General features: G+C 42.2%; 1 protein-coding gene across 1 annotated transcript; it reads left to right on the top strand.

Annotated features, from left to right (window-relative positions):
- Positions 1 to 3,744: 3,744 nt before the first annotated feature.
- On the top strand, positions 3,745 to 10,647 carry atp5f1e (ATP synthase F1 subunit epsilon). Its single transcript, XM_055652037.1, has 3 exons — positions 3,745 to 3,904; positions 7,240 to 7,363; positions 10,502 to 10,647. The coding sequence occupies exons 1-2, from the start codon at positions 3,873 to 3,875 to the stop codon at positions 7,358 to 7,360; spliced, it is 153 nt and encodes a 50-aa protein (XP_055508012.1). The 5' UTR covers positions 3,745 to 3,872; the 3' UTR covers positions 7,361 to 7,363; positions 10,502 to 10,647.
- The last annotated feature ends 5,313 nt before the right edge of the window (positions 10,648 to 15,960 follow it).

Genomic DNA, 15,960 nt, shown 5'->3' with positions numbered 1-15,960 from the left:
CTGTATAAGCTGGGGTCATGCACCACCACCTTGTAATTTATAGTTTCAACCATTTCTGTTGTTCCTAAAGTGTTCTAATTCTGAGGCTAATATCTAAGATGTAATGCTCAGAGGGTAGTTTTAGGTTTTGCATGTTTGAAGCATGGACCATTACTTTATATTGGAGTTCAATAACAAGTCAGACTCAGCAACTTTTACAGCACAAAAACTGGCCCTTCTGCCCTACTCATCCACTCTGATCAATTTGTATAGATGAGATAGTCCCATTTGCCTGCTTTTGGCCCAGATCTCTCTTAACCTTAACTATCCATGTACCTGTCTGAATTGACTTTAATTGTACCTTTTCCCAGTTTCCCCAGGCAATTTGTTCCATATACCCAAAAAGTTGCATCCCTTTTAAAATCTTAACCCAGCTATGTCCCATGAATTTATAGAACGCAAAGGTTCCCCCTCAGTCTCCTATGCTCCGGGGAAGATAGTCCCAGCCGGTGCAGCCTGTTAAGTCAGTCCAAATACCAACTTCAAATCCGACTGCAACACTATAAATATATTGCTATTATGCTCCCTGCCACCTGTGTACACAAAAATAACATTACTGAACCAAATTCATCTCAATAAAACCGTGATATATCACTGTTGTACTTCCCAGAATGGGGAGTACAAAGTATAACATAACTAGATGAGGCGCTGAGGCATTTCTGATGGGCTGACTAGTTGTTGGTGGAAATAACCTGTGGATCGTGTTAAAACACTCACCATTAGCAGTCACCCCCTGATATGATAAATATCAGTTTGAATTGGGAAATCTACATTTTGCAAACCTGACAAAATTAATTATAGGAGCAGAATTAAGCCATTTGGCCCTTGGAGTCTGCTCTGCCATTTGACCGTGGTTCATCTCTTTTTCTCTTTCAACACCATTCTCCTGATTCCTCCCTGAGCCGTTAACACCCTTACTAATCGAGAACATATTAATCTACCCTTTAAAAGTACCCAATGGGTTGGCCTCCACAGCTATCTGTGGCAATGAATTCCACGGATTCAGCACCCTCCGGCTTAAGAAATGCCCCCTTAATTCCTTTCTAAAGGTACGTCCTTTTATTCTGAGTGTGCCCTCTGGTCCGAGACTCTCCCACTACTGGAAACGTGATTAAAGTGAAACAGTTTCAATTATAAAAATTAGTATTGCTGTGGGAGAGTATAATTTAGCTTCAGTGCAAGAGCCATGCAGTAGTGTGATAAAGTTCTGGTGACATTTCACTGAAGAAATACAAGGATAGGAGTAAGCCCTCCTCCAGTTGTATCTGTTCCTTAACCTCTGATTCCAATTTATGCACATCCTTCGACTTCTTCCATATCCCAAAAGAGAATCTCAATTTAGGAATTACTCAATAACTGTTTGCCCGAATAAATAAATACCAAAGCTATCAATCCTCGGGAGAAAAAAATCTCCTGTCACCTCAGGTCAAAATGGCCAATGCCTTATTATTGCACCCTGTTTCTACTTTATCTAGCCATCTCAAACTGTCAGCATCAAGCCCTCTCAAAATGGCACATTGCAGCTGAGCATGTTGTTTTAAATCTCTGGAGTTTACTTTTTGGGATATGAGTGTTACTGGATTCTTGTTTTACTTGAAGATAACCAATTGCCTTCAACTATTGCAATCCTTCTGGTGAAGCTGCTCCAACAGTGCCTTTGGGAGGGAGTTCCAGGATATATGCCCAAGCTAAAACCACCAGCTAATGAACTTTCATTGTACCACCCTTTGTGTGGAAAACGTTTATATTAAATCTTTTCACCTTAAACCTATGTACTCTGGTCTTCGCTTCACCCACTCTGGGCAAGAGACTGTGCATCTACCTGATCTATTCCTCTCATGATTTTATACAACTCTATAAGATCACCCCTCATCCTCCTGTGCTCCAAGGAATGGAGTCCCAGCCTACTCAACCTCTCCCTATAGCTCAGACCCTCTAGTTCTGGAAAGATCCTTGTAAATCTTCTCTGTACCCTTTCCAGCTTGACAACATCTTTCCTATAACATGGTACCCAGAACTGAGTACAACACTCTAAATGCGGTCTCACCAATGTCTGACCAACATGACCTCCCAACTTCTGCTCAATACTCTAACTGATGAAGGCCAAAGTGCCAAAAGTCTTTTTAACCACTCTTATCAACCTGTGATTTGACCTTCAAGGAACCATGCACTCCTAGATTCCTCTGCTCTGCAACACTCCATAGCCCTACCATTCACTGTAGGTCCTGCCCTGGTTAGACTTCCTAAAACGCAACACCTCACATTTCTCTATTAAATTCCATCAACCATTCCTCAGCCCACCTGGCCAATCGATCAAGATCCTGCTGCAATTTTTCACAGCCATCTTCACTATCTGCAAAACCACACACTTTTATATCATCATCTTGCCATGTATGTTCTCATCCAAATCATTGATGTAGATGACAAACAGTAACAGGCCCAGCACTGAACCCTGAGGCACACCACTAGTCACAGGCCTCCAGTCCGAGAAGCTACCTTCTATGAAGCTAATTTTATATCCAGCTAACTATCTCTTTGGATCCCAAGCAATCTAACCTTCCAGAGCAAGAGCAGCCTACCATGTGGAATCTTCGAATGCCTTATTGAAATTCATTTATACATCTACAACTCGGCCCTCATTGACCTTTTTGGGCACGTCTTCAAAGAACTCAAATCAGATTTGTGAGACACAACCTCCTATGGACAAAACCATATTGGCCTAATCAGCCCTTGTCCATCCAAATGCCAGTATATCCTATCCCTCGGAATACTCTCCAGTAACTTTCCGGATACAGTTGTTAAGCTCAATGCCCAATAGTTCTCTGCATATTCCCTGCAGCCAGTTCTTGAATAGAGGCACATTTGCCACCCTCCAGTCTTACTGCACCTCTCCTGAATAGCGAAGGAATAGGCGACGTTTTGGGTCAGACAACGTCGCCCATTCCTTAGCTCCATAGATGCTGCGAGATGTCCTGCAGGGTGCTGCTGCAGTTCGCAGACTGACAGCTGCTGGTGACTGTGTCTTTCCCCGGGGTTCAGTGCTGAGCCGAATAGCCTGATTGGTATTTAAGAAGGAACTGCAGATGCTGGAAAATCAACGGTACACAAAAATGCTGGAGAAACTCAGCGGGTGCAGCAGCATCTATGGAGCGAAGGAGATAGGCAATGTTTCGGCCCAAAACCCTTCTTCAGACTGATGGGGGGGTACGGGGAGAAGAAAGGAAAAAGGAGGAGGAGCCCGAGGGCTGAGGGATTGCAGGAGACAGCCCGAGGGCTGAGGAAGGGGAGGAGACAGCAAGGGCTATCAAAATTGGGAGAATTCAATGTACTTTGGCCAACGAGAGTTGTCTTTTAAATGTGCTATATAAATAAATGTGACTTGACAAATGTTCATGCCCGCAGGATGCAGACTCCCCAAGCGGAATATGAGGTGCTGTTTCTCCAATTTCCGGTGTTGCTTGCTCGCTCTTGGCCATAGATCTTTGCTCTTGGCCATGGAGGAGACCCAGGACAGAGAGGTCGGACGGGGAATGGGAGGGGGAGATGGCCTGATTGGTGCCTTGCCTCCAAATGCTGCTCTATGATTGGTTTAGACGCTGCAAGCTGTGACTGGTCTTCTGTTACAAGGGAGCTGATTGGATATATGTCTGCGAGCGCTGCTTTGTGATTGGTTGCATCTGACCAGAGTTGGTTTCCTATTGGTCGCTGTCCCAGCCCGCCGTTTATTGGATGGATGGTGCCGGCCGCGCTCGACCCGTCGCCATCTTTACCGAAGGTCCTATAGAGTTTGGATTTATAAGATCTTTGATCTTCACTACGGGACCGGAGCGAAAATGGTGGCGTACTGGAGACAGGCTGGGCTGAGGTAGGCCGCAGTATAAACCACAGGGGCTGGCCGGCTGTCCGTCCCTCGCTGCCCGCGGGACTGGGCCGCACAGGAGGCCGGAGCGGCGCCGCTGGCTCCCACCTTGACTGGAGCGGCCGATGGGTGCAGCGCCCGTGGGTGGCGGCGGCGGGCACAGCATCCCGGCGGGGGCGTGGAGGGGAGGCGGTGTCCTTGTGTGACCTTGGGTGCGGTTGTAGTATCTCTGGGAGGGCCGAGTGTACGGCGCCCCTGGGTGCATATGGGGTGGAGGTCCATTGCCCAGTATGCTCTTAGGGCAGGGGGTGCAGTGACCTTGAGGGATGCAGTGCCCTTGGGGGAGGGGTTGCAGTGCCATTGTGGGAGGGGGGTTGGCATGTAGTAACTGTGATGACATTTGACACGTTCGGAACAGTCCTACCTGAAAAAAAATTGTGTTTATTAAAACTCTCAACAATTATTTAGAGACGCAAGAGACTGCAGATGTTGAAATTTTGAGCAAAAACAAACCGCTTGAGAAACTTAGCAGGTTAGACAGCATTCGTGGAGTGATTAGCAGGTCGGACAGACGATAGTGCCCTTTTTTGGACAATTGGGGTGGTGTGTTGCTACAGCAGTAGGCCTTACCCCGCCAGAGACCCGGGTTTGATTCTGATTATGGATGCTGTTTGTATGGAGTTTGTACATTCTCCCCATGGGGGGTTTTCCAGGTGCTCTTGTTTCCTCCCACACTCCAAAGACGTAGAGGTTTGTAGGTTAATTGGCTTCAGTAAAAATGGTAAATTGCCCCTAGTATGTAGGATTGTGCTGGTGTAGGGGAATTGCTGGCATGCGCGACTTAATAGGTCGAAGGGCCTGTTTCCGCACTGTATCTAAACCAAAGATCTTAAGATCTTTGATCTAAACTAATGTGGAAGGAGAGATTGCTGGTAGATAGAGGTGTGGGGATGTTTGGGGCAAGAATTAGCAAGTGATAGATATCCGGAACACCTAGAGACCGGAACACCGGTCGTGGGGAGAATAAACAAACACCCAGTCAGGATCGAACCCAGGTCTCTGGCACTGTAAGAGAGCAACTCTACCACTGCACCGCTATTCTGATGGAGAGATAATGTCATTTTTCTGAGTAGAGTGGCAGTTTTGTTCTGACTGAAAATACTCCTTTTCCTCTATAGTTCAATAATCATCTGAGCTCAATAGTGCTTTATTTGTCACATTCAACTGCACAGTGAATTTTTTTTTTGCATATGTTTATACATGAGGGCAACGTAATTATTGGCGCCATTATTCAAAATCCAGTCGTCCCATGTGTTGAATGTACTGGTGCAGTTCCCACAAACCAATGCCCCTCTCTTCTCACTCAGCATGTTTGTGTCCTGGGGTCACCTCCTTGCTCCTCACGTCTGACATCTCCAGGTCCATCCCAGTTACGACGCCTGCCGAGCCATCGGGCGTGGTTCTGCTGAGCCTTCAGGCGAGGTCCGGCTGACCACAGGCCTTTGGGCGGACTTTGTGCTTTTTGGCAGGTTGCCAGTCCTGTTGGACCCTGAGCTGGGCTTGCCTACTGGGAATGTCCCATCCGCTGCCAGCCAGCAGCTCTTCTCATTATCACAGACGGTTTAGCACTCTCCCTTGGGGCTGTTAGCTTGGATTACGCATTGGTTTCCAGAGTCGACTTGACCCAGAAGTTTCTGACTTGAAGATTCTGTTACTTCATCTGGAGATGTTGCTGCAGTCTGCAAATGCATCTAGTAAAATGCCTCTTTTTGGTTTGAATATATTAAAACAAGATAAGTTTTAAATTTGCTTGGAAATAAGATTAGCTGCCCACACCATGCTTGTAAATTTACAATCAAAATATTCTTTCAAACAATCACCTCTGGTACTTGTTCACTAAAGTTTACATAGGCCAGGCCTACAAAACAACTGTCAATGATGTTTTCAGAATTGCCACTAGTGCAGGTACATTCCACCTTAATTAACAGGCCATGACAGTATGCAGTGGGCATAGTGTGGTTTTTCAATGTCCCATACAACTGCAGAAAAACCTATCTACCTTTATTTTGTACATTCTTTGCAATAAAGGAGAAAAGTTAATTTTTCTTGCTAATTAATATAGGCTTTGGAGTTTGCCATTTAGCCGCTTTTAACCTGCTCTTCCACAAATCAAGATGCTGTCTGATCTGCCTCCCTCTTTCTCCACTATCCCCATATCCCTTGATTCCCATTATATCCAGAAGCCCATTGATCTGTTTTGAAGGAACTCATTAAATGTTGCAACAACCCTTTAGGAGGAAGACGATTACAAAGATTCATTACCCTTTAAGTAATTTCTCCCCATTTTGGTCCTAAACGATCTACTTTTTATTCTAAGACTTTGACTCCTGATTCTGGACTCTCACCCAGGGGAAATATGTACTCTGCATCCTGTCAACCCATGTAAGAATTTTGTGTAGGAAGGAACTGCAGATTCTGGTTTAAACCGAAGATAGACACAAATAGCTGAAGTAATTCAGCGGGTCAAGCTGCATCTCTGAAGAAAAGGAATAGGTGACGTTTTGGGTCAAGACCCTTTTTCAGACTGAGGGTCAGGGGAAAGGGGAACGAGAGATGTAGACGGTGATATAGATGAAAGAAATTAAAGATATGCAAAAAAGTAATGATGATCAAGAAAATGGTTCAATGTTAGTTGTGGGCTAGGTGCAAATAAGTTATACACACAATGAAACTCGCCAGGGTGGCAGTAAAATAAATACAATGACTAGGGTAAAGGAGGGAACAAGAGAGAAGGGATACGTGGGTTATTTGTAAGTTTTAAAGCCATCTCCTCTCATTCTGCTAAAGTCCCAATCTACTTGGCAAGCCTGCTATTCCTGTGACCAATCTAGTGATTCTTCGCTGCTTATTCAATGGCATGCTTTTATTTCCTTGGTCAAAAAGATTTAAATAATACACTCCAGGTGTGGGCTCGCCATATATAATTGCAGTGAGAGAAATTCCATTGACCTACTAAGTTCTTCCAGCAGTTTGTTTTGCTCGTAATTACAATATGACTGATACTACTGTTAATGATTTGGATCAAATCACTTGGATCTTTTCAGTAAAATTCTATCCAGTGTGTGGTTACATTTTCTGTGTATGTGGCACAGGATGAAAAAGGGATCAAAGTAATTAAACAGGCAGCAACAAAAGCACCATCTTCCTGTTTGGAGCTTCAACATAATTAACACTTCAAAATGGTTGTTAGACTTGCCACTTCTATGACTACGCCTTTGTTATTATCCTTGAGCCAACAAATAAGGGAATGCTCTGATTTTCTTTTGTATGTTTTCTTCCAGTTACATTCGTTATTCACGGATTTGTGCAGTGGCTCTGCGGGCTGCACTGAAACCACAGTTCCAAGCAGAGGCCAAGAAAGTAGGAGATGTAACTGTAAAACTCAACAAACCAAAAGAGTAATGTGTAAGTACTGCAGTTTGCAGATCTGCTTGGAGATGCTTGGATCATTTTAGATATGCAAAACCTTTTATGCAGATCAAATTATTGTGTGATGCAGTTTGATCCTTGTGAAAACCGAGGGCGGCCCGCAGATTTTAACGGAACTTAGAAAATAAATCCCCATTCCAAGAGAAGAGGGTAAGGGTTAATAATTGACAAAGTTATTCCCACGGTATTTTACACAGTGTTTTTGCATCTTTTTAACTCAGGGGCAGGCAGCAGCACGCTCCCTTAAGTTTCACGTAACTCTCATGTTCTATTTTAGTTGATCTCACTGTATCCTCTCTCAAGGTCTTGCCAACCTTCCTAAAGTGTGTTGCTCAAATTGCACATAATGTTCCAGCTGGAATTTAAACAATGTATTTTAAATGTTTGCTTTTTCAACACTGCCTCTGCTATACAATCAAGGGTACGCATACTTTTAATCTTCTCAACTTATCCTGTCAACTGCAAAATTTCTTCATGTACACCACTGGATAGCTCTGTTCCTGCACTCTTATGAATTCATTGATAAAACCCCACATAACTGCTTCTTGTCAATAATGATAAAACATAAGAACTAGAAGCATGAGTAGAACCTAATACTGGTTTATAATTTTCTAAAATTATAGCTGATCTTTAATATCCAAATACTTATCGCTCTGTCTTAGATATACTAAATGACTGGGTTGCTGTCAGCCCTCATGAATAGAGATCTGCAAAGATTTACTTTCCCCAAGTGAAGAAACTTATGACTTGCTTAGAATGGCAGACCTTTTATTTTGGGACTGAACCCTATCTCTAGACTGTCTGGGAACACACGTAACCATCAGCCAGGTACATCTATTTTAGGATCTCTGTACATCGTTCATGCCAATTCCTATTGTTGCTCAAATTGCCCTGATGTTGCAAATTATTTTAAATGTTTGCTCAATAAGTCTGCCTTTCATACCTTTTATCTTCTCAACTATCTGAAGAAGGGTTTTCATGCCCGAAGCTCTGTTCCTGCACTTTATGAATTCATTGATAAAACCCCATTTCTGCTTCGCTCCATAGATGCTGCTGCACCTGAACTGAGTTTAATACTCCTAGCTTTTTAAAATTATGTACCTTATCATCTGTCTTAGATATATTAAATGCCTGGGGCAGGTATGAATAGGGCTAAGTTTGACATGATCAGACCTTTTTTTAGTGCCCTATCTCTAGACCTTCCCCAGGGGAACATCTCATGAATTTTCAGGAATCAATCAAATGATTGAACAATAAGTCTGCCTTTCATGTCTGAAGAAGGGTTTCGGCCCTCTATTTCCTTCGCTCCATAATTATATCTAAGTTTCTCCTTGGACAGGGGGAGGTACTAAGTTTGCATACTACTCCCTCACCTTGGTCTCTTTTCAGGAATCAATCTGAGCTTCTGTAGCACCCTCTATCCCAATTATATCTAATTTCCTTGGACAGGGAGACTTGCATACTATTCCAGTTGGTCTGCACAAGAGCTCTGTATAATTGAAGCTCACGTTATTTCCCTTGAAATAAATGCCAAATTAGTTGCTAATTGCTTCCTGTACCTGAATGTTAACTTTGAGTAATTTTTGTATGCGAGGCACCCAGCTCCCTAAGAATTCCATTTCTGAATTTTAATCAAAAATGGGTATCTTGATTTCTGCACATATTCCATCTACCTTGCCCTTCTGGATTACTTTGCCAGACTAGAATCTCATGAACTTGTCTGCATCGTTGTAAATCACCGTGCTACTCCAGCAGATTACATCAAGCCCCACTACTAACGCACTGAAGACCCGAGGCCTCCACTGTTGCTCCCAGTGACACCCCACTGGTCACAGCCTTCCAAACTGAATTGAATATTCATTTAAGGTACACAAAAATGCTAGAGAAACTCAACGGGTGCAGCAGCATCTATGGAGAGAAGGAAATAGATAACGTTTCGGGCCAAAACCCTTCTTCAGACTGATAGGGGGTGGTGGGGAGAAGTAAGGGAAAAGGAGGAGGAGGAGCCCAAGGGCTGGGGGATGGGAGGAGACAGCCCGAGGGCTGAGGAAGGGGAGGAGACAGCAAGGGCTAACAAAATTGAGAGAATTCAATTGATCATTGAACATTGAATTCTCCCAATCTTGTTAGCCCTTGCTGTCTCCAACCCTTCTTCAGCCCTCAGGCTGTCTCCTCCCATCCCCATGTCCTCGGGCTCCTCCTCCTTTTTACTTCCTTCTCCCCGCCACCCCCTATCAGTCTAAAGAAGGGTTTCGGCCCGAAACGTTACCTATTTCCTTCACTCCATAGATGCTGCGGCACCCGTTGAGTTTCTCCAGCATTTTTATGTACCTTCGATTTTCCAGCATCTGCAGTTCCTTCTTAAATATTCATTTGTACTGTTTTAGTTGGCCAATGCTCAATACAATATATTGCACCCAATGCAATTTGCATTAGTCTTGTGTTGCATTCCTTTGAAGGCCTTAAAATCCCATTCCACTAGGTCTTGTTTTTCCACCCAACCCTTCTTATCTACTTTGGAAGTTGCAACCTCAAACAAAAACCTCGATTGTTTTTGTAAATTCATGTTCTCTCTGCTTAATACTGTTACACTGGTATCTCCTTAGCACATAGATTGTGTTTCCAGGAACAATAGCCATACTGGAATTGGTACTAAAAGGGTTGATTGCAGCATGTTTGTTGTATTATTGTTGCATTATTGGCAATACTGCTGTGCCCAGAATCCTATGCAAATCGAGCAGCAGGGCTTTCTTTGGCCGGTGCAATGAGTTTTGGCCAATGTGAGTTTTGCATTTATTCTCTAGAAGTTGGCCATTGCTTGTTGCTGTCATGCATGTCATTGTAGTTTTCTCCTCCATCATAACCAACTTGCAACTCATTCCTTCACTTGATTTGATTTGAGTAGATTTTAAACTAAGGACTAAAGCTCTTAGTATTTATATGAAATTACATTAAATTATTGTTTTCCTCAATTTCCAATGTGATTTTCTTATGGTATTGTAGCAATTTTGACTAGCTACTGGCCAACTGCTCTAAAATTCATTGTAACGTTGAAAGAATTTGCATATAATGTACTATTTATTACTTATATTACGTGTGCTTAATTTTCTCCAGGATTTGAGGAACCTCCATAGCCCGAACATTTGAAGATGAGAAGAACTTGTTCAACCTATCATCCCAATAGTTGGAACTTTTAACCCATTCGAAGACTGCAAAACTGACCAAATGTTGATTCAAAATACAGAGATTATTTAAATATACATACTTTACTGGCTAATGGAGTTTTTTCTTGTATTGAGCAAGCTAGCACATCTGTAGGGGGTTATTGTTTGTTTAAAATCTGATGTTATTTGTCCCTCAGTATTCCACACTCTAAACTCTTGGTGCATAGTTGAGGATGCCATCCACTTTATCTGTTGCAATATTGGCAAGGACTATTCAAATTGGGACAATGGGAAATATTGTTCCTCACCTCCCAAAAAATATAATGGTTAAGGGAAGGGTGGGTGGTGGTGCATGAAGGAATTCTGTACATAGTTCATTAAAAAACTAAGAAAATCAAAGATTACAAGAATGTTGATCCATAACTCGGTTGTCATTAGTACATCTAGAATTGCTGGTTTTGATTCTGATAGTGCATTCATGGTTCATGTGTTGTTGAAGGTGAAGTTTGCAATTGACATTGCTTCTTGGATCAGTCGGTGGACAGGCAAACACAAAAACTTCTAGGTTATATTTTTAATTAAAAGGCAAACATCCAATAGCATTTGGTACATAGTTTCGAAGTCTTGCATCATCTCATTCAGTGCTGAGTCTGAATCCGTACAGGAGCAGGAGCTGCCTCTTGTTGCTGTTCTACTCGGTCTATTAACGTAGTAGAAAGATTCCCTGTGGCTACACTTCTGTTAAACTAGCAGTTAAAAAACAAGCTAATGTTTTATCGTGGCCTGGTCAGAAGGAAACCTTCCATCATGCTTAAATGGAGACTGGGTGTTGTTTAATAAATGCAATAAGAGTGGTTGGTGTTAAAGGTGGATTTAAAACCTAAAATCCTGGTATCTTAAGGCAATACACATTATCGTTCAATATCAAGGAAAGGGCACCAAATTTAAAGTAATATACTTTAAGGGTGAGTGCAGAGATCTAATTGAAAGCAGCAAGTAAACAAAAACATTTTCAGAGGCAATAGCTATGAATACAAAGTGAAGCCTAATTTATTCTGGATTGTACAAAATTGAATTGTAGTCTGGGACTGGACTCATTTGCCAAATATTTCATTGAGCGACATTTGTTATATCTTGGAGAGTGTACTGCATTTACATCTCACATCTTGCACTGACATGTGTCTCAGGTTATAATACATCTAATTTTGTGCATTATTTTCAAGTCTTGCATCATCTTATTCAGTGCCCTGCCATGAAGAACATTATTTCATTTGACTTTTATTTCATCTGACAGCTTTTGTAGTGATACCAGGTTCATACCGCTGAGTTTCTCCAGCAATTTTGTGTACCTTCATACCACATACTGTCTAATTTGAGCCTTTGTACAAAACGCAATGCATTAATAGAAGAATGCTGAAAATAAGCCAAGTTGTTTTGTACAGAGTCTTGATTAGATTGCCTCTGTCCCCTCGAAAAACACAAGGACTGTTCTTTCAGTGCCTTGATTTAGCGCATTTGACATTTATAATGACATCTGCACTGAGGCAGGAAAAAGCGTGACAGGTAATGTGTGAACACAGGCATTGATAGGCAGCTGTTTGGACAAAGGCTAGAGATTTTAAGAAAAAGATGAGACAGAAGGATTAAAGAGTTGTGAATCCAGAGAAAGGAATGGTGGGAGGGGGGGAGAAATAGATGCACCTCCTCTAATCTCATCTGCATCTAATGTTCCCAATGTGGCCTCCTGTACATTGGCGAGACCAAGCACAGACTCACCGACCATTTCACCTGCACTTGGTCTGCCAAGGCGTACCGGATCTCCTGGTTGCTAATTATTTTAACTTCCACTCCCATATTGACCTTTTTGTCCTGGGACTCGTCCGTTGCCTATGTGAGGTCACACAAACTGGAGGAGCAGCACCTTGCATTTTGCTTGGGTAGTTGAGAACTTCATTGTATAAACATTGAGTTCTCCAATTTTAGGTTACCTCGAACAAACACCTTCCACTCCTCCCTCCCTCGTCCCCCCTTTTTCTTCCCCCCCCCCCCCCCCCCCCCTCTCCTGCGCCCCCCCCTGGGCTCACACACCTATTTCTCCTTACTCCAGTAGTCCAAAGAAGGGTCCCAACATTAAATAGCGCTGACCCCGTATCCTCCCGTGATGGTGCCTGTCCCACAGAGTTACTCCAGCACTTTGTGGTCAGTCTTAAAATATGGGGTCAACCATTCAGGACAGGTCAGGGGGATTCTTCACCAAGTGGGTAGTGGATCCTTGGAATCACCAGTCCAAAATAGCTGTTGACATTGGTAGATTTTGGGATATGAAAAAAATTCCAGAATATGGTGTTAGCGCAGGAAAGTGGTGGTGAGATAAGATCCGTCAAGATCTTATTGAATGACTGACCTGGCTTTGAAGGATGGAGATTTACCAGCTGGGTTTTTGGGATACCCTAATGATCACTTTTATTGATACTTTATTTATTTTTTTCTCACAAACCAATTTAACAATCCTAGTGTGCTATGGATTTGGAATTATTCTGGTTTTAGTCCAGGCTATTGCACTAGTCCATTGGCACAACCACCATCATGTCAGTGAGCCACCAGTAGAATATGTGCTTCATCATTGCTTGATTCGGCCATTGATATAAGCGACGCATATTTATTGATGTAAGATAAATCATCTTTACAATAAGACTAAAAATGACCCTAAAGGTATCCCCACTGTAACACACAGCAACTTGTACAATAGCATAAATGATTTAAACCTTTTTCAAGTTACACATTGTACAGTTGGGATGGCTTTTATTGCACAAGCCATCCCAATCCATTTGTCAGTGCTTTAAATGAACTACCTGATACATTCACCAACTCCATCTTGCATATCCTTCTATTCCTTTGTCGGGTGCTTGTTTGGTTTTCCCTTGAAAGTATTGCAGTTCGTCACAATTTTTCTATAGCATTTGCTACAATTAAGACAGCATTTACACCAAAAATAAAATGCTTAATTCCAGTGCTGAACAAATGTAAGTGTTTGAGGATGGTGGCAATGAGGAGGATACAGAGTTTACGTATGGTGTGGGGCAATGTGGAATGGTTTTTGGGGGAAGATGAGAAAATTAAGATCCAATTCTCTAAAATCTGCTATTGGCTTGTACTTTGCAATGAGACAGTATAGGAGTATTTAGGCACGATTAGGCATTTACTTTGGAGATTAACAGATTTATGAAGTCTATGCAGCCCAATGATTACAGAACCAATGTCCCCCTCATCCCCCCCCCCCCCCTAAAAATATTTAATTTTAAGAATGCAAAATAGTTTTACATCTAATGAATAATTTTACATCTAATCATCTAATAAATTTTACATCTAATAACATTTTACATCGTCTGAAGAAGGGTCTCGTCCCGAAACGTTGCCTATTTCCTTCGCTCCATAGATGCTGCCTCACCCGCTGAGTTTCTCCAGCATTTTTGTCTACCTTACATCTAATGGAGCTCGCTAGTTGGATTTTTGATATAATTAAATTGAAAAAGATCTACTCCAGTTGATAGAAGTTACTGACAAAGGGGAGACGGGTTGCCTGTCATGTGTTGGTGCGATTTCTTGAATCAATACAGACCAAGTGGAGCTGTCAGATAGGCAGTTCCAAAACGTTGCCTCGTGACAATGTTGGGATCGTGCGCCACCTGGAGGGGAACTGAGGCGATGCTCCCAGATACCTGCTGTGTTTTCCTTAGACCCAATCAATGGGAGATCCAATATACAAGGAACACACACAAAATCTTGTATTATTTTCCTATCATTTGTTGGATATCATAATCATTAAGAAAATGAGAACTGATCTGCATCTTTGCAGTTGTTTATGTTGGCACTGTGCAACTGGGTTTTGTGTTTAACATGCAAACATTGACATATCTAAGCAAACTGAGCAAGTTTTAAATAATTAGAGCAATGCAGAAAATCCTAAACAAAATATTGTAAACACTCATCAGATCAGGCAGCATCCGTTGGGAGGGAATCAAAGTCAACTTTTCCCACGGTTGCCCAAACTGGAGAAGTGGGTATGCAAGCACGCTTTCATTTGTGAGGGAGAAGATGGAGAGGCCAAAGGGAATATATGTGATAGAGTGGTGTCTAAGGGTCATCCTTGCGACTGAATGGAAGTGTTTTAATTTATTTTCATTAGACCGCATTCTTTGTTGTTCTTGGAACCTCTCATTCAAGCATCTTCTTTCCCAGTTATGGTAACACCCATACTATTTCCATCATTACCGTGACCACTTCCAAATACAGTAGTCTGGTTATATTAAATATTGCAAGCAAGGCAATTAAATAAAATGTGATCACTCTGTCAAGCTCCGTAACATTCTATTGAATCAGTTTTCTTAGTTGTATAAAATAGTCGTACACAATAATCAACGTCACATAGCACATTGTGAGATTGCTGCTCAACCTACTCTTCAGCCTGTTGCCTCTCTAGGCCTATTCTAGCCAGTCGTTTAGTTGGCAGGTCAAGTAGATTTCAGACTAGGTAGTGGTGTGAAATTAAAACCAAAGTTGCTGCAAAGACTCAGCAAGTTGGGCCGTATCTGTGCAGGGAGAAAATGTTAATGTTTCAGGTCTGACTCGGAAGTTTTGTTAAGGACCTGAACATTTACTGTTTCTCATTCCATAGATGCTGCCGGACCTGTTGGATATTAACAGCATTTTCAGGTTATATTTCAGATTTCCAGAATCTGCAGTATTTTTATATTGGTTTTCCTTCTCCATCTTAAGTTTGTTTTGCATCACAGCACAAAGTGTGTGGTGTGGGATCTGGATTGTGCCATCTACATGCAACATTTGAAATGTGATCAAATTCTGCTAGATAAACATTAGCATTTGCCAATTAAAACATTTGATAAATTCCCTTTTAATGAGCATTGGCATAAGGCCACTCTCAATATATTTTGGTTCAGTTAAGGAAATAATATTTTCTCTTTCCAAAACATATATTTTGTACAGCCAATCTCACGTAAAGTTAATACTGCTGGAGGCATCTGTTCCCACTGAATACATCTCATAGAATTTAAAAAAAAATTGTCAATATTAATATTTATTTCCCTCCCCCCCCATCCATTCCACTATTGCATCATTTGACTGTCCAGATTATTCAAAATATGTTTATGTTCAATATCCAAACACCCAACATTTCCATGTCAGAGGCCGCGGAACATTTTTTAAAGTGGGAGGGCTGAGCGATCACTGATCACCGGCCTCAGGGGTACCCGGTGAGGGAGGGGAGGAGGGTGGGACAATGATTATTTTTTGTTGTTGCTCAACCTCCAAAAATTGGGGGATAATACAGGCAATCCCCCGACTCAAAAAGTGGAGGGATATGTACCCCCCCCCCCCCCCCCCCCCCCCCCC

Source organism: Leucoraja erinacea, chromosome 21, assembly GCF_028641065.1.
Source record: "Leucoraja erinacea ecotype New England chromosome 21, Leri_hhj_1, whole genome shotgun sequence".
NCBI lineage: Eukaryota > Metazoa > Chordata > Chondrichthyes > Rajiformes > Rajidae > Leucoraja > Leucoraja erinaceus.
This window is presented reverse-complemented; position numbering and strand designations above follow the sequence as displayed.

Excerpts from the sequence above, each read along its gene's own strand:
- atp5f1e (XM_055652037.1), top strand. The coding sequence starts at position 3,873 with ATGGTGGCGTACTGGAGACAGGCTGGGCTGAG. Across the intron at positions 3,905-7,239 it reads TGGAGACAGGCTGGGCTGAG|TTACATTCGTTATTCACGGA; the intron begins GTAGGCCGCAGT and ends GTTTTCTTCCAG.